Source organism: Schistocerca piceifrons, chromosome 7, assembly GCF_021461385.2.
Source record: "Schistocerca piceifrons isolate TAMUIC-IGC-003096 chromosome 7, iqSchPice1.1, whole genome shotgun sequence".
Taxonomy (NCBI): Eukaryota; Metazoa; Arthropoda; class Insecta; order Orthoptera; family Acrididae; genus Schistocerca; species Schistocerca piceifrons.
The window spans coordinates 536,543,136-536,555,599 of record NC_060144.1 but is presented as its reverse complement, the minus strand read 5'-3'; the positions used below and the strand labels follow the sequence as shown (position 1 = coordinate 536,555,599).

Below are 12,464 nucleotides of genomic sequence, written 5' to 3'. Positions count from 1 at the left end.
TGTTTCGGAGACATCCAGGGCCAAATCTGCAGCGCGGGGAGAACACACTATGCAGAACTTTAACCTCCTCCATGTTGTGGCAAATAGAGAACCGTCTATATGATAACCATGGGAAACTTTTCTAAATGGGGTGTTCATTCCTCTGGGAAACATGATTCGTCGAAATTAATGTTACTCACTTACATGAAAAACAGCATCAATAAAATTAAGGATTAGGAAGTAAAATTAAAAACAGTAGTAGTTTCTACTGAAGTTCATTTATTTACAATCAGTGGTCTGAATCACTCAACAACTGACTTTCTGGAATTTTGATCTATCGATTTCAGGGCGAGCGTCGACCTCTTCCCATATCTGGTTGACCAGATCGTCACTCGGATTCTCGGCAGTGGTGAAGATGAAAGTCATTTCATCTGAAAAAATTTAGAAAAAGAAAACGTCCCGTTCAGCTCTTTGTACATCAGATGTAAATTATACATCAAATTCAGTTGATTTTAAGTTACACAGCAGGAATTTAGAGAAAACAATACAAAAGAATATGTGTAAGTAATTGATTAATCATGTAGTTTACTTTTGTTAAAATATTTATCGTAGCATAAAGAATACTTAATCAGGATAAACCTGTCTATATATCGCCTGAAAGGAAAAGAAGTACCAATGGTCGATTGTTAATGTAATTTTGTACATGTGCACACGATCAGGGAATATGCAAATAATTCCCTGAGACTGATAAAATAGGACCAGAGTGTATTACTGTTGATTGTGTTTAGTGTTGTCAACAAGATTGATGGGCTACATAAGGAAGGACACATAATCGTGTAACACAACGTTATCAGCAGCTATTGGACTTTCGGAGGGCCTCCATATGGATTTCTCTTCAGGCGTCAGGTCGAATTGTACAACATCTAAAATTGGGGCACGGATATTGGACTGCATGAGAACGTGAGAGCGAGCTTAGCCTGATCACAATCAAGAGTCCAGTCAACCACATCTGACCGACAAATGTGAGCATTACCCATCGTGCAACTGGAGCATCGTAATTCCTTCATATTGGCATCTACCGTCCGGAAGCAAGTAATGGATCGCAGTAACATTGTATTTCGTCTCGTACCATTGCTCAGAAATTATCAGACCCTACTAGGGAATGAGAGTCCCATTCTTGAGCTGCCGTTAAATCCAGAATACGAACGGCTGCGATTGGAGTGGTGATGTGAGTGGGAACCGTGGACTGCTGATCACTTACGTGTTGTTGTGTTTCACGACGAGTCGCGGTGCTGCACTACCGTGGATAATCATTGTCTGCGAATATGGCGGCGATCTAGGGGAGGAGTCCCAGTCTCCCAACGTTTTGGAAAAGTACACCAGTGTTACGCTTCACATCGTGATATGGGGAGACATCGGGTATGAATTATGGTTACGGTTGATAGCGACTGAGGGAACTCTGACGGCGCATCTAAACGTCATAGACATCTTACGTCCTCATGATTTGCTTCTCATGCGACAGTACTGTAGTGGGATTTTTTTTATACGACAGTGCTTTTTCACACATGCATGAGTCTCTGTAAATTGTTTGTGTTAGACTGCAGTTCTCTCGTCACCAGCAATATCCCCAGATCTGTCCTCGATAGAATATGTGTGGGACAGCTTGGATGTTTACTTCGTCCCAGTGTCAGTACCCAGACTATCAACGACCAGTTACAACAGTGGTCACTCATCTTGCCTCATGAGGGGATAGAGCTGCTTTATGCCATCTTTCCCAACGCAAATATCAGAGAGAGTGCAATGGCATATGGACAATTGGGTTCTTATTGCCAACTTCTTATTCAATGTGACAGTAATCAAATAGTTTACTCCTACGCTCATGAATGCTTCACTTTCTTTGTCCGGCACACTATTTACGTCTACATTGGTTCTGATTTTGTTAGTTTCCAAACTAAATATCCTCTATGAAAAGTCTATACTTGGTACAAATGCTACTGAGTGATATCATTTTACCCATCTTGAAATAGGGTGTAATAGACACGATGTCCATAGACACATCTCTTTACAATGCGGGCAAAAAATCTTTTGTCATGGTGTAAATACGTCCAGTTTCATGTTGACGGTATGACGTTCCATCTGTCCTCAAAAAATTTATTGCAGCACACTGCCAATACAAAATATAGTGCGAGTCTTATTTCATGAACCTTGAGAACCTATTCTCTCTCCACATCAAAACTACAGAGTGTGCCTAGGAAAAACGTGTGTCTTCACTCCAAATCATGAAGTTCGTATAGCGTTGATAATGTGAAATCAGAAAAAAACAGTTTCACATGGGGGTTTACCGAGAGTTGTTCTGCGCTGACATTATTCGCAAATGAAACAGAAACCGTTAATACGTTAGTAGTAGCCTCCGAAAAACACTGCATAGTGGATTAAGATGTACAGAAACAGGCGTTAGCAACCATTTATTTAGTCTTCAATATCTGAGATCTTACGAAGTTGCAATGAAAGTTGACTGTTGTCGCATAATAATGGCAGACACAGCTAGTGTCAGCATAAAAAAATATGTTTTAATATAGTTTTCTCGCCACTAATGGTGTAAACCGAACTTTTCTACCTATCTTTACTATACGGCATTAGTCCACTAGAAATATAAGAGCTAACCACGCTTTTCGTACCTAACCTTCGACTGATTGCTGTACTTCTGTCAGATTACTCCTTAATCATCTGGAAATGACCGGATATAATTACGGAAAATTTTACTGCTTGTGGGTTGTAGGTAATGTCTAACAGATTGATTAACTGACGGATGATGTACTATGTCGAAAGGCAGTTTCCTTATGTAGACTAATCTTCCAACAATATTCGTGAGTCAGCGAATACTGCTGAGTAGAGAACGATAGGAATCCTAGAGTCCTGAACTACCACAAATAACCTGAGTGATGTTGCCAACACCTACCTCCACCATTAAACATTGTGACAGGCTGCTGATTAATACAACTGAGAGACATATATGTGGATCTTACCGCCACTCTCCATGCAGAAGTGTTCAATGAAGATGTCCGCGCTTCCATATACAAGGTTGCGTTCAGCAGTCAACATTTCACCGTCTGGAATACACCGTGTCAAACTGATATTAAACTCATATATAATATTATGAAATTAAACACGATACAGCTGAAAAAGTATCATATACAGACGTAAGTAAGACATTCTTACAGTTTTCTCATCGCTGTAGAGCAATAAATAATACATTACTGTTAGCAAGCTCTGAGACAGGTACTTACACGTGCCGTAGTAGGTACTGTGAAGTCTGTTTCCATCGATAGTGACGTCGGCAGTGACAGCAGCTCTGAAACGATGCGGTCATAACAAGCTTTAATCTTACTGTAAGGCAGTATACTAACAACTATGTACATGCAGTGTATTATGTATATGTATTATACTAACAAATATGTATTAAAGTAAAGCGAATTTAGTAGTAGGTAAATTTCTTTTGCTTATTACTGAGGAAATATAACGTTTCTAATAAGTACACTACTGTACCTTAAGGTGGAACTTAAGTAGTTATTTGTCTCCAAGGCTCTCAGGAGATATCACCCCAGGTAAAAATATTATCGCGTAACAGTGATTAAAAATAGTTTTACATCTTTCTCTTTTTTCTCAATGTTGTTTTTCTCTATACCACCTTATCCATTCCAACACAATTAGCCACTCCAGAAATTGATGACGACTGATGAAGTGTACTTGGTAACCAAATGAAGTAAAATCACGTGATCTACTGTTATCAAGGTGAATCTACTCCATAATGTGGACATTTCGGCCTTCGTATCACAGGTGACAGGCACTATAATATGTTTCGTTTGTCGAGATTTCTCAAGCGTCGTAGACGTCCTTTCTAGAACGAAAAACGAATCATGTTCTGGAAGAGTAAGGATAAAATTTTTGTAGTGACGTGCTAAGATCCTCCCCATGGACTACCCCCTCAAGGTTGGTGGGACAGTTAGTGTGCCTTAATGTTCGGCTGAGCTACGCTGACGGGAATAATGCTCCTGGCAGACTGGTCAATTTGTGAGATTTCAGATAAAGTGTAATCCCTCTCGGGGAGGAGAGGGCTTAGCTGACGTTAGTTCCATTTACTAGTGTCAGACTTCTGCGATATTAGGCGTCGAAGCCCGATGTTGTCCTTCACTTTCCTTTCCTTTGAATAATGGGCGAAAATTGGCAAAGGATCTGAGAGTCTGTTCAGGCTGCCGATACCCGTTCAGAATCAAAACTAGGAGAAACATCCACTGAAATTTGATGAATGATTCAGATCTTGAAGAATTCATGGCAGCCCAGCCTACAAAACCTACTACTTCCACGTCCAAGAAGATGTGAGTGGCGTGACATCTACTCAATGCTTAGCGTACAGTGGCTGTACCTTATGCAGTCAGCGGGAGAGGATGAAAGACTCGATTTCTGGCGCCTTTAAATAACAAGAACATGTCGGCTAATGGAGATAACCCCGAAAGAAAATACTGCTCCTCCTAGAAAGGGGGTTGAGCAGATGGCAGGCAACCAACTCTCGAAAAACACTCACTACTCCTAATACCCCAAGGAGGCTCGGAAACAAGATGGCCTCGAAGGTCAATGTCAGAGCCATGAAAAAGGACAAAAGGAAATGGATCGACGGATTTGTCAAAGTAGCAATCTGGAATATCACAGGAATTTCTCAAAAAGAGATAGAACTAGCAAATATAATGAAATACGAGGGCAGTTCAATAAGTAATGCAACACATTTTTTTTCTGAAACAGGGGTTTTATTCAGCATTGAAATACACCAGGTAATTCCCCAATCTTTTAGCTACACAACACTATTTTTCAACGTAATCTCCATTCAGTGCTACGGCCTTACGCCACCTTGAAATGAAGGCCTGTATGCCTGCATGGTGCCATTCCACTGGTCGATGTCGGAGCCAACGTCGTACTGCATCAATAACTTCTTCATCATCCGCGTAGTGCCTCCCACGGATTGCGTCCTTCATTGGGCCAAACGTATGGAAATCCGACGGTGCGAGATGGGGGCTGTAGGGTGCATGAGGAAGAACAGTCCACTGAAGTTTTCTGAGCTCCTCTCGGGTGCGAAGACTTGTGTGAGGCCTTGCGTTGTCATGAAGAAGGAGAAGTTCGTTCAGATTTTTGTGCCTACGAACACGCTGAAGTCGTTTCTTCAATTTCTGAAGAGTTGCACAATACACTTCAGAGTTGATCGTTTGACCATGGGGAAGGACATCGAACAGAATAACCCCTTCAGCGTCCCAGAAGACTGTAACCATGACTTTACCGGCTGAGGGTATGGCTTTAAACTTTTTCTTGGTAGGGGAGTGGGTGTGGCGCCACTCCATTGATTGCCGTTTTGTTTCAGGTTCGAAGTGATGAACCCATGTTTCATCGCCTGTAACAATCTTTGACAAGAAATTGTCACCCTCAGCCACATGACGAGCAAGCAATTCCGCACAGATGGTTCTCCTTTGCTCTTTATGGTGTTCGGTTAGACAACGAGAGACCCAGCGGGAACAAACCTTTGAATATCCCAACTGGTGAACAATTGTGACAGCACTACCAACAGAGATGTCAAGTTGAGCACTGAGTTGTTTGATGGTGATCCGTCGATCATCTCGAAGGAGTGTGTTCGCACGCTCCGCCATTGCAGGAGTCACAGCTGTGCACGGCCGGCCCGCACGCGGGAGATCAGACGGTCTTGCTTGACCTTACGGTGATGATGACACACGCTTTGCCCAACGACTCACCGTTCTTTTGTCCACTGCCAGACCACCGTAGACATTCTGCAAGCGCCTATGAATATCTGAGATGCCCTGGTTTTCCGCCAAAAGAAACTCGATCACTGCCTGTTGTTTGCAACGCACATCCATTACAGACGCCATTTTAACAGCTCCGTACAGCGCTGCCACCTGTCGGAAGTCAATGAAACTACACGAGACGAAGCGGGAAAATATTCCACAAGAAATTTCCGGTTTTTTCAACCAAAATTGGCCGAGAAAAAAAATGTGTTGCATTACTTATTGAACTGCCCTCGTATATGAATATCGATGTTGTAGCAATTACAGAAACAAAAATGGAAATGAGAGGTAATAAATATGGGGGCGATTACATTATATTCTGCAGTGGAGTCCAACAAAATGAAAGAGCGGACAAAGGTATGACATTACTCCTGCGTAAGAGATGGAAAAAAGAGACCAAAGATTGCATATACACAAGCGAAAGAATACTCATAGTCACACTAAAACTGAGAAGAGACAACGCCACCAATATAAGCATATATGCACCACAAAAAGGAAAAAAAAGGTGACCCTGTCACCTTCTATAAAGAACTTCAGAAGACTCCGAATAAATACAATGCTACTGATCAGATTATTACGATGGGTGCAGGAAAAACCCCAGTAACGAATGAGTCAGTAACGAATGAGCCTTTTGCAGAACCGATATGTAGTGAAAATGGAAAAACGCTAAGAGGTTTAGCCACATACAGTAATCTAAAGATAAACTCACTTTTCAAGAAAGATATGCGTCAGTATACTTGGGCCAGTAGAAGTCTTAGACCCATAACTGACACCATTTTAGTAGATGATAACCTAGTGGGTCAAGTAAGCGATACAAGAGTTCATAAAGGACAAGATCTAGGTCATATCATTTTCTCCATCATATATCCATCAAAGAAAACGACAAAACAAATAAGTAATTAACAAGGTCAAAACGTTTATAACATATACTTCCTGGAAGAAGACAGGATCAAACATCTTTACCAAAGCAGATTGAATAAAGATCTAGCAAACTTGCAAACTAAAGATAATATAGAAGGAGAACGGCAAACTCTAAAGAACGTGATACGCAGAGTAGCAGAAGAAGCCCTCTGTAAAAATCAAGGAAAAGAAAGGGCCTAAAAATTTGGAATGAGCATATAAGAATAGCTGTTAAAGAAAAACAGGATGCATATGCGAAGTACATTGGCTATCCCACTGGTGAAAAGACAGTATTATAAAGAGAGAAGAAATATAGCTAAATGTGTAGTCAGAAAAGCACACCAAGATCATTGGGATATATATATTTTTAAGATAGAGAATGATGTTCACTTGAGACAGAAAGGCCCTAAAAATAGGGTTTTATAAACTTTAAACACAACAGAGAAGGAGAAGATACAAATAAAGAATATTTAAGGAGAACAGTGGATAAAATATTACAAAGTATCAATGTATGATGATACTGAAATTGAAACAATACATAACACGGGATCATATGAAACGCAGCCTGACGAAGTAAAATCTGCCTCAACATCGCTTAAGCACAGAAAAGTGGCAGGAGAGATGGTATTAAAGCCGAATTGCTAAAATATGGAGAAATGACATAACGGCTGATACGTCTCTTAAACGGACTTTGGAATAGAAAAAATATCTCCAAGCACTGGAAGATTGCTAGAGTGATATCAATTTTCAAGAAAGGAGGGAAAAGCCTACGCAGAAACTATACAGGACTAAGTTTACTAGATTCAGCAAACAAAATATGTGCTAAGATTTTAAACAAAAGACTTAAAAACATATTGGATGCAGTACTACATGAGGAACAAATACGTTTAAGGAAGGAACGTGCTAAGATAGATGCAGTTTTTATTTTACAACACGTAATACAAAACCGCAGTGAGTGTAAAAAAGAAACACGCATTGTTTTCATCGATCTTAAAAAAGCTATTGACAATGTCAATAAACTTTGGAAGACAACGACGAATCGTGGAGATCCAAAGCATCTAATAAATGAGATAAAAAGTATATATTAGAACACAACTATCACTCTAGATCTCAACGGAAAAGCGTCTAATGAGATACCAACTAACAAAGGAGTATGGGAAAGCTGCTGTATCTTCCCAACTTTGTTTAACGTTTACATCCGCGAAATAATGCTAATAGGGAAATAGAATTACAAAAAGGTATATACCTAGACAGGACGAGTCTTTTAAATAACTTACTATATGCTGAAGATGCAGTGATCGTAGTAGATAAAGAAGAGGACCTTCAGAAAGGAATTTAAATAATGCAACAAATAAGTGCGAAAGTTGACTTTAAGAAAGCAACAGAAATAACATTGGCCTTCATGGGGAAAGGACACACTAGAACCAATATATTGTTAGTTCAAAAGATTTTAGAGTAAGTAAACCACTTCAGTTACCTAGGATGTAAAGTGACATATGGCTGTAGCAAATATATAGAAATTAAGCTCAGTAAATTTAATCGTGTATGTGGAACAATTAACAGAAATCTTAACTGGAAAACTAGGAAAGACACTCAAATAAAATTCTACAAAGCGGTCGCAATCCCCGCGCTGCTCTATGGAAGCGACACCTGGGTGGTTACCAAAAACCAAGAAGCCGTATTCAGACGCAAGAAATGAAATTCCTAAGACGAGTTAAGGTTTGCACAATAAAAGACAGACCAAGTGGCCACGATATTAGAGATGACCTAAAAGTTTTTAGTCTAAATGATAAACTGTGGAGTATAGGAGAAATCTGAACGAACGCCGAGAGAGAATGGTGAGTAACAGACTAACAGGCTAAAAAAGATCAGTGCCAAGGAAGAAGAGCTAAATGATGACCCCTGCAAGTATGGGTACCGCAGCCGGTAACATCGCCAAACGCCTGTACAGGAAGATCACTGCAACGTTGGGTACCACTAAAGGAAACTTCGCCTATTACCCGAAGAGAGGATGATGAAGAAGAAGACATAATAAGATATGTTTTCGGAAAGTTTCCTAGATCACTTTGGGCCATCGTTGCCATGAGCTCTGAAGACTTTGCTATAGGTTGTACATTTTACATGCTTCTCTCTTTTCTAGAATAAAAATCTATAATTTCTATTTATTTGCAGCATGGTGCTGAAGGCCGGCCGAAGTGGCCGTGCGGTTAAAGGCGCTGCAGTCTGGAACCGCAAGACCGCTACGGTCGCAGGTTCGAATCCTTAGGTTGTGATGTCCTTAGGTTAGTTAGGTTTAACTGGTTCTAAGTTCTAGGGGACTAATGACCTCAGCAGTTGAGTCCCATAGTGCTCAGAGCCATTTGAACCATGGTGCTGAGGTAAATAAAGCCGGCCACAAACCGAAGTAAGGAAACTTCAATCATTTACTTGGAAATGTGCTGTCGGAAGCGGTATGCCCTTGTCTTAACCCGACCACTGAACGTTTGGAGCCACAGGTAGACCTGCTCTAGAACAAGGTGCCCCAATCACAGTTAACGTTGCTGTTTTCCAAGTTAAAAAGGTTTCCAGACCTGCGCTTCAGCAATGCTCATGAAAGTAGAGTTGCGCTGTGGGCCATGAACTATGCTGGATAGTTCAGTAGGTGAAGTATTTGCCCTCGAAAGGGAAGGATTCCGGTTTCGAGTCCCAGTTTTTCAGTGAGTTTTGTTCTGCCAGGAAGTTCCTTTCAACTTGTGGTCTAGTGCTTAATCACCAAGCCAAATGTGAGGCAGAATCACTCATTAGCTGAGTTGATAGTAAGAGACTCCCGTCACCGTAACAACGGACGTCGTATACAGATCTAGTGTGGAAGTACTCACGATGGATCCTGGCTGAAGGCACCGCTGAGCGTCATCTGGTTAGCAGCCGCGCCAGGGTCCTGTGTGAGGATGAGGCAACCCAGGGCGTCCAGGACTGTCGAAGAGTAGCGGTACTGCTGGTACCACTTCTTGTGGGCCTGCGGACGAAGCACAACACGTCTGCTGTAGTTACAATGTCTCGCTTGATTTTAAAGAACGTACAACAGCACTCGAAACTAATGCTGGGACACTGAGACAATTCTCTGTAGTTCACGTACTCTGTAGGATTTAGAGAGCCCACATTAAGGTACTCTGCCATAGAAGAGATCCCGGGTTCGATTCCCAGCGGGGTCAGGGATTTTCTCTGCCTCGTGATGACTGGGTGTTGTGTGCTGTCCTTAGGTTAGTTAGGTTTAAGTAGTTCTAAGTTCTAGGGGACTGATGACCATAGATGTTAAGTCCCATAGTGTTCAGAGGCATTTGAAGGCATAGAAGAGAGGAACAATGTGCACAGTGGACTGTGTTCCACACTACAACCGAAGGAAGTGCAGATCCCACATTAAGGTACACAGCAATAGATGATGGGGGCGAAGCGTATTGTGTTGCTTTGCACGTGGCCAAAAGCAGACTGCCAGGTGACGGTGACTCACCGTGGTGACGCTGAAGGTCTCTGTGGAGGCGTCCGGCAGGGTGCAGGTGTCGGCCAGAACTGCCCCAGCGAACAACAGCGGAATCAGAAGCACCATGGAGGAAACCATCATCTGCACAACAAAAGGCCGCCACCTGTGAGAATTTCGTACTGCAGTCCTGGAAAATGGGTCAGTGAATGCGCTTATAGTGGTTAATATTTAGGTATATTCTACTGCTGCATATTCGTTTGTGTAAGAACTGATATTAGAATCGGCGCAATGCAGTTATGAAAGCGGGCGATGAAGCAAACGCTTATGCGAGAAAACTTTTTCTACAGAACTTTTGTTGCGAAGATATCGCGTCTGTCCTCTGATATAGCGGGAACTGTTTTCATAGCCAAAGTCTCCGAAGCATGACTACGTTCAATCGCGATTTCTGCCTATAATGCGAATATAAACTGGTAGTTGTAACGATGTAAGTTGCTTAATGACCATTCATCCATAAGAATAAATTTCCCTCTTAACAGTTTTATAAAAAAGGAAAACATCGAAAAATACTTTGAAACACATTTTTATGAAATATGTTTGAAAGCAGTATACGAGTATATTCTGAAGTCTGAATTGGTGTTAAGGCCATCTGAATTGGTCTGAGCTATTTATATTGTTGCAGCGGTCACCTGATAATGGCTCAACAGGTCGATATCACGATCATGAGTGAATCTAATTACGGGCCAGGGGCAGACGTTTTGTCAATTTGAAAGCATTATTTTGCGACAGCAGTGGCCCCCGAGGTAAACAGTTACTAACGATACGAATTCACGGAAGCGTCCTTGATTAAATGTCTAGCATCTCCGCAGTGTCTCATGAGGTATACAGATGTGACACTGTCTGTGTCGATTGGTTCTTCTCAAAGGGATGCTAACTTCAATGGCCCCATTGGGGATACTCGAGAGAAATAGAACCTGTGCCGGCATTTCTCCATACCCTGTCTTACCGTCATAAAAAATATGACTCAAATCACTACAAGCTCTACGCTGGACATACACACTTCAGACACAGCATTAACATTTCACGGCAAGTCACCTCCGCACAAGAGGTAGGAATTCTAGGCTGGTCTTCAGTATCGTCTTGTATTCAAGTTTCTTACTCCTGCAACTTCGATATTGAACTTCAGCAGGACTCGAAAAGTTTGGTACCAAAGTATACTAAGAAAAATTAAAGTCCGTTCATGACAGCGAGAACACCTGTTCAGAAGAAACAGCATACCTCCGATACGTGAAATGAAGTACGAGAAAAGAGTATAAACGCTGTATAAGAACAAGAGGCTGCAACTTACTGCTAACGATTGCTCTTTCGAATGATGAACTGTGAGAGCTCATTCACCTTTTTATACTATACGTCCCGAACTTTCTCTCCTGCAGCCACATGTCACTAACAGCTGAACATACTAAAGAGAATTCGTCAGACGTCATTAACAGAATGTCTGTTTATCTGTGTGCCTGTTTCGCCGTATGACCGTCAATTGTCACCTCCAGTACTTCATATTTATCTTGTTCCGACGTGCCATAAAGTGTGTTGACGTCACTCTTATTGGCACTACTAATTATTTATTTATTCGTTTCACCGTCTAAGGACCACCCGGAACCATTAGTTAGCACTGGTCTTCTTATCTTTCTTGCTCTCCTTTTCTTCCCAAAACTTCCTCATCCTTTCACTATGGGCCTGTCTTCTTTCTTGTGTCCATGCGTTTTTCAATTTCAGACGGTTTTCCGTCTTGTTTTTGGTCGTGAACTTATGAGAGTTGCATTTCTGTCTGTACGCAGCCCATATGGTTTCTAGTGGGTCTGTACTGAGTTCTTTGATGTCATTTTGCGTTTCTCTCTGGTCTGGCGAGTTGCTTTGACGATAAGAAAGAATTTCTTGGTCATTCTCAAGGCATCCGTTCTTGCTAAATATCCGTAGAATTTCAATTGTCTTTTCCGTGCAATCGACGTGAAACTTGTAATATTTTAAATTGTTATTCAATTCTTAATTTGTATCCACATAATGTCCATATTATATGAGTAGTATTCTTATGCTAAACTAAAATGTCCCTAGTAAGCCAGACTGTTATAATGTAGTAGTTGTGGGACATAAACGAAAGTTGATAGGAGTGTTTCTACACCTGAAAGATGATGTCTTTTCCAATTTCGTACCAGCAGCACAAGAGTGCCGCTAGTAGGAGCACTATAAGGATGAAAATCAGGTTTGCTTTAAACACACGCTGTGAGCGTTAG

General features: G+C 41.4%; 1 protein-coding gene across 1 annotated transcript; it reads right to left on the bottom strand.

The window, feature by feature from the left end:
• Positions 1 to 241: 241 nt before the first annotated feature.
• Positions 242 to 11,552, bottom strand: LOC124805158. The gene is made up of 6 exons (XM_047265636.1): positions 11,525 to 11,552; positions 10,210 to 10,320; positions 9,581 to 9,717; positions 3,267 to 3,331; positions 3,006 to 3,089; positions 242 to 410 (listed from the first exon to the last, which is right to left on the bottom strand). Exons 2-6 carry the CDS (start codon positions 10,318 to 10,320, stop codon positions 286 to 288), a joined length of 522 nt encoding a protein of 173 aa, XP_047121592.1. The 5' UTR covers positions 11,525 to 11,552; the 3' UTR covers positions 242 to 285.
• Between the last annotated feature and the right edge of the window lie 912 nt (positions 11,553 to 12,464).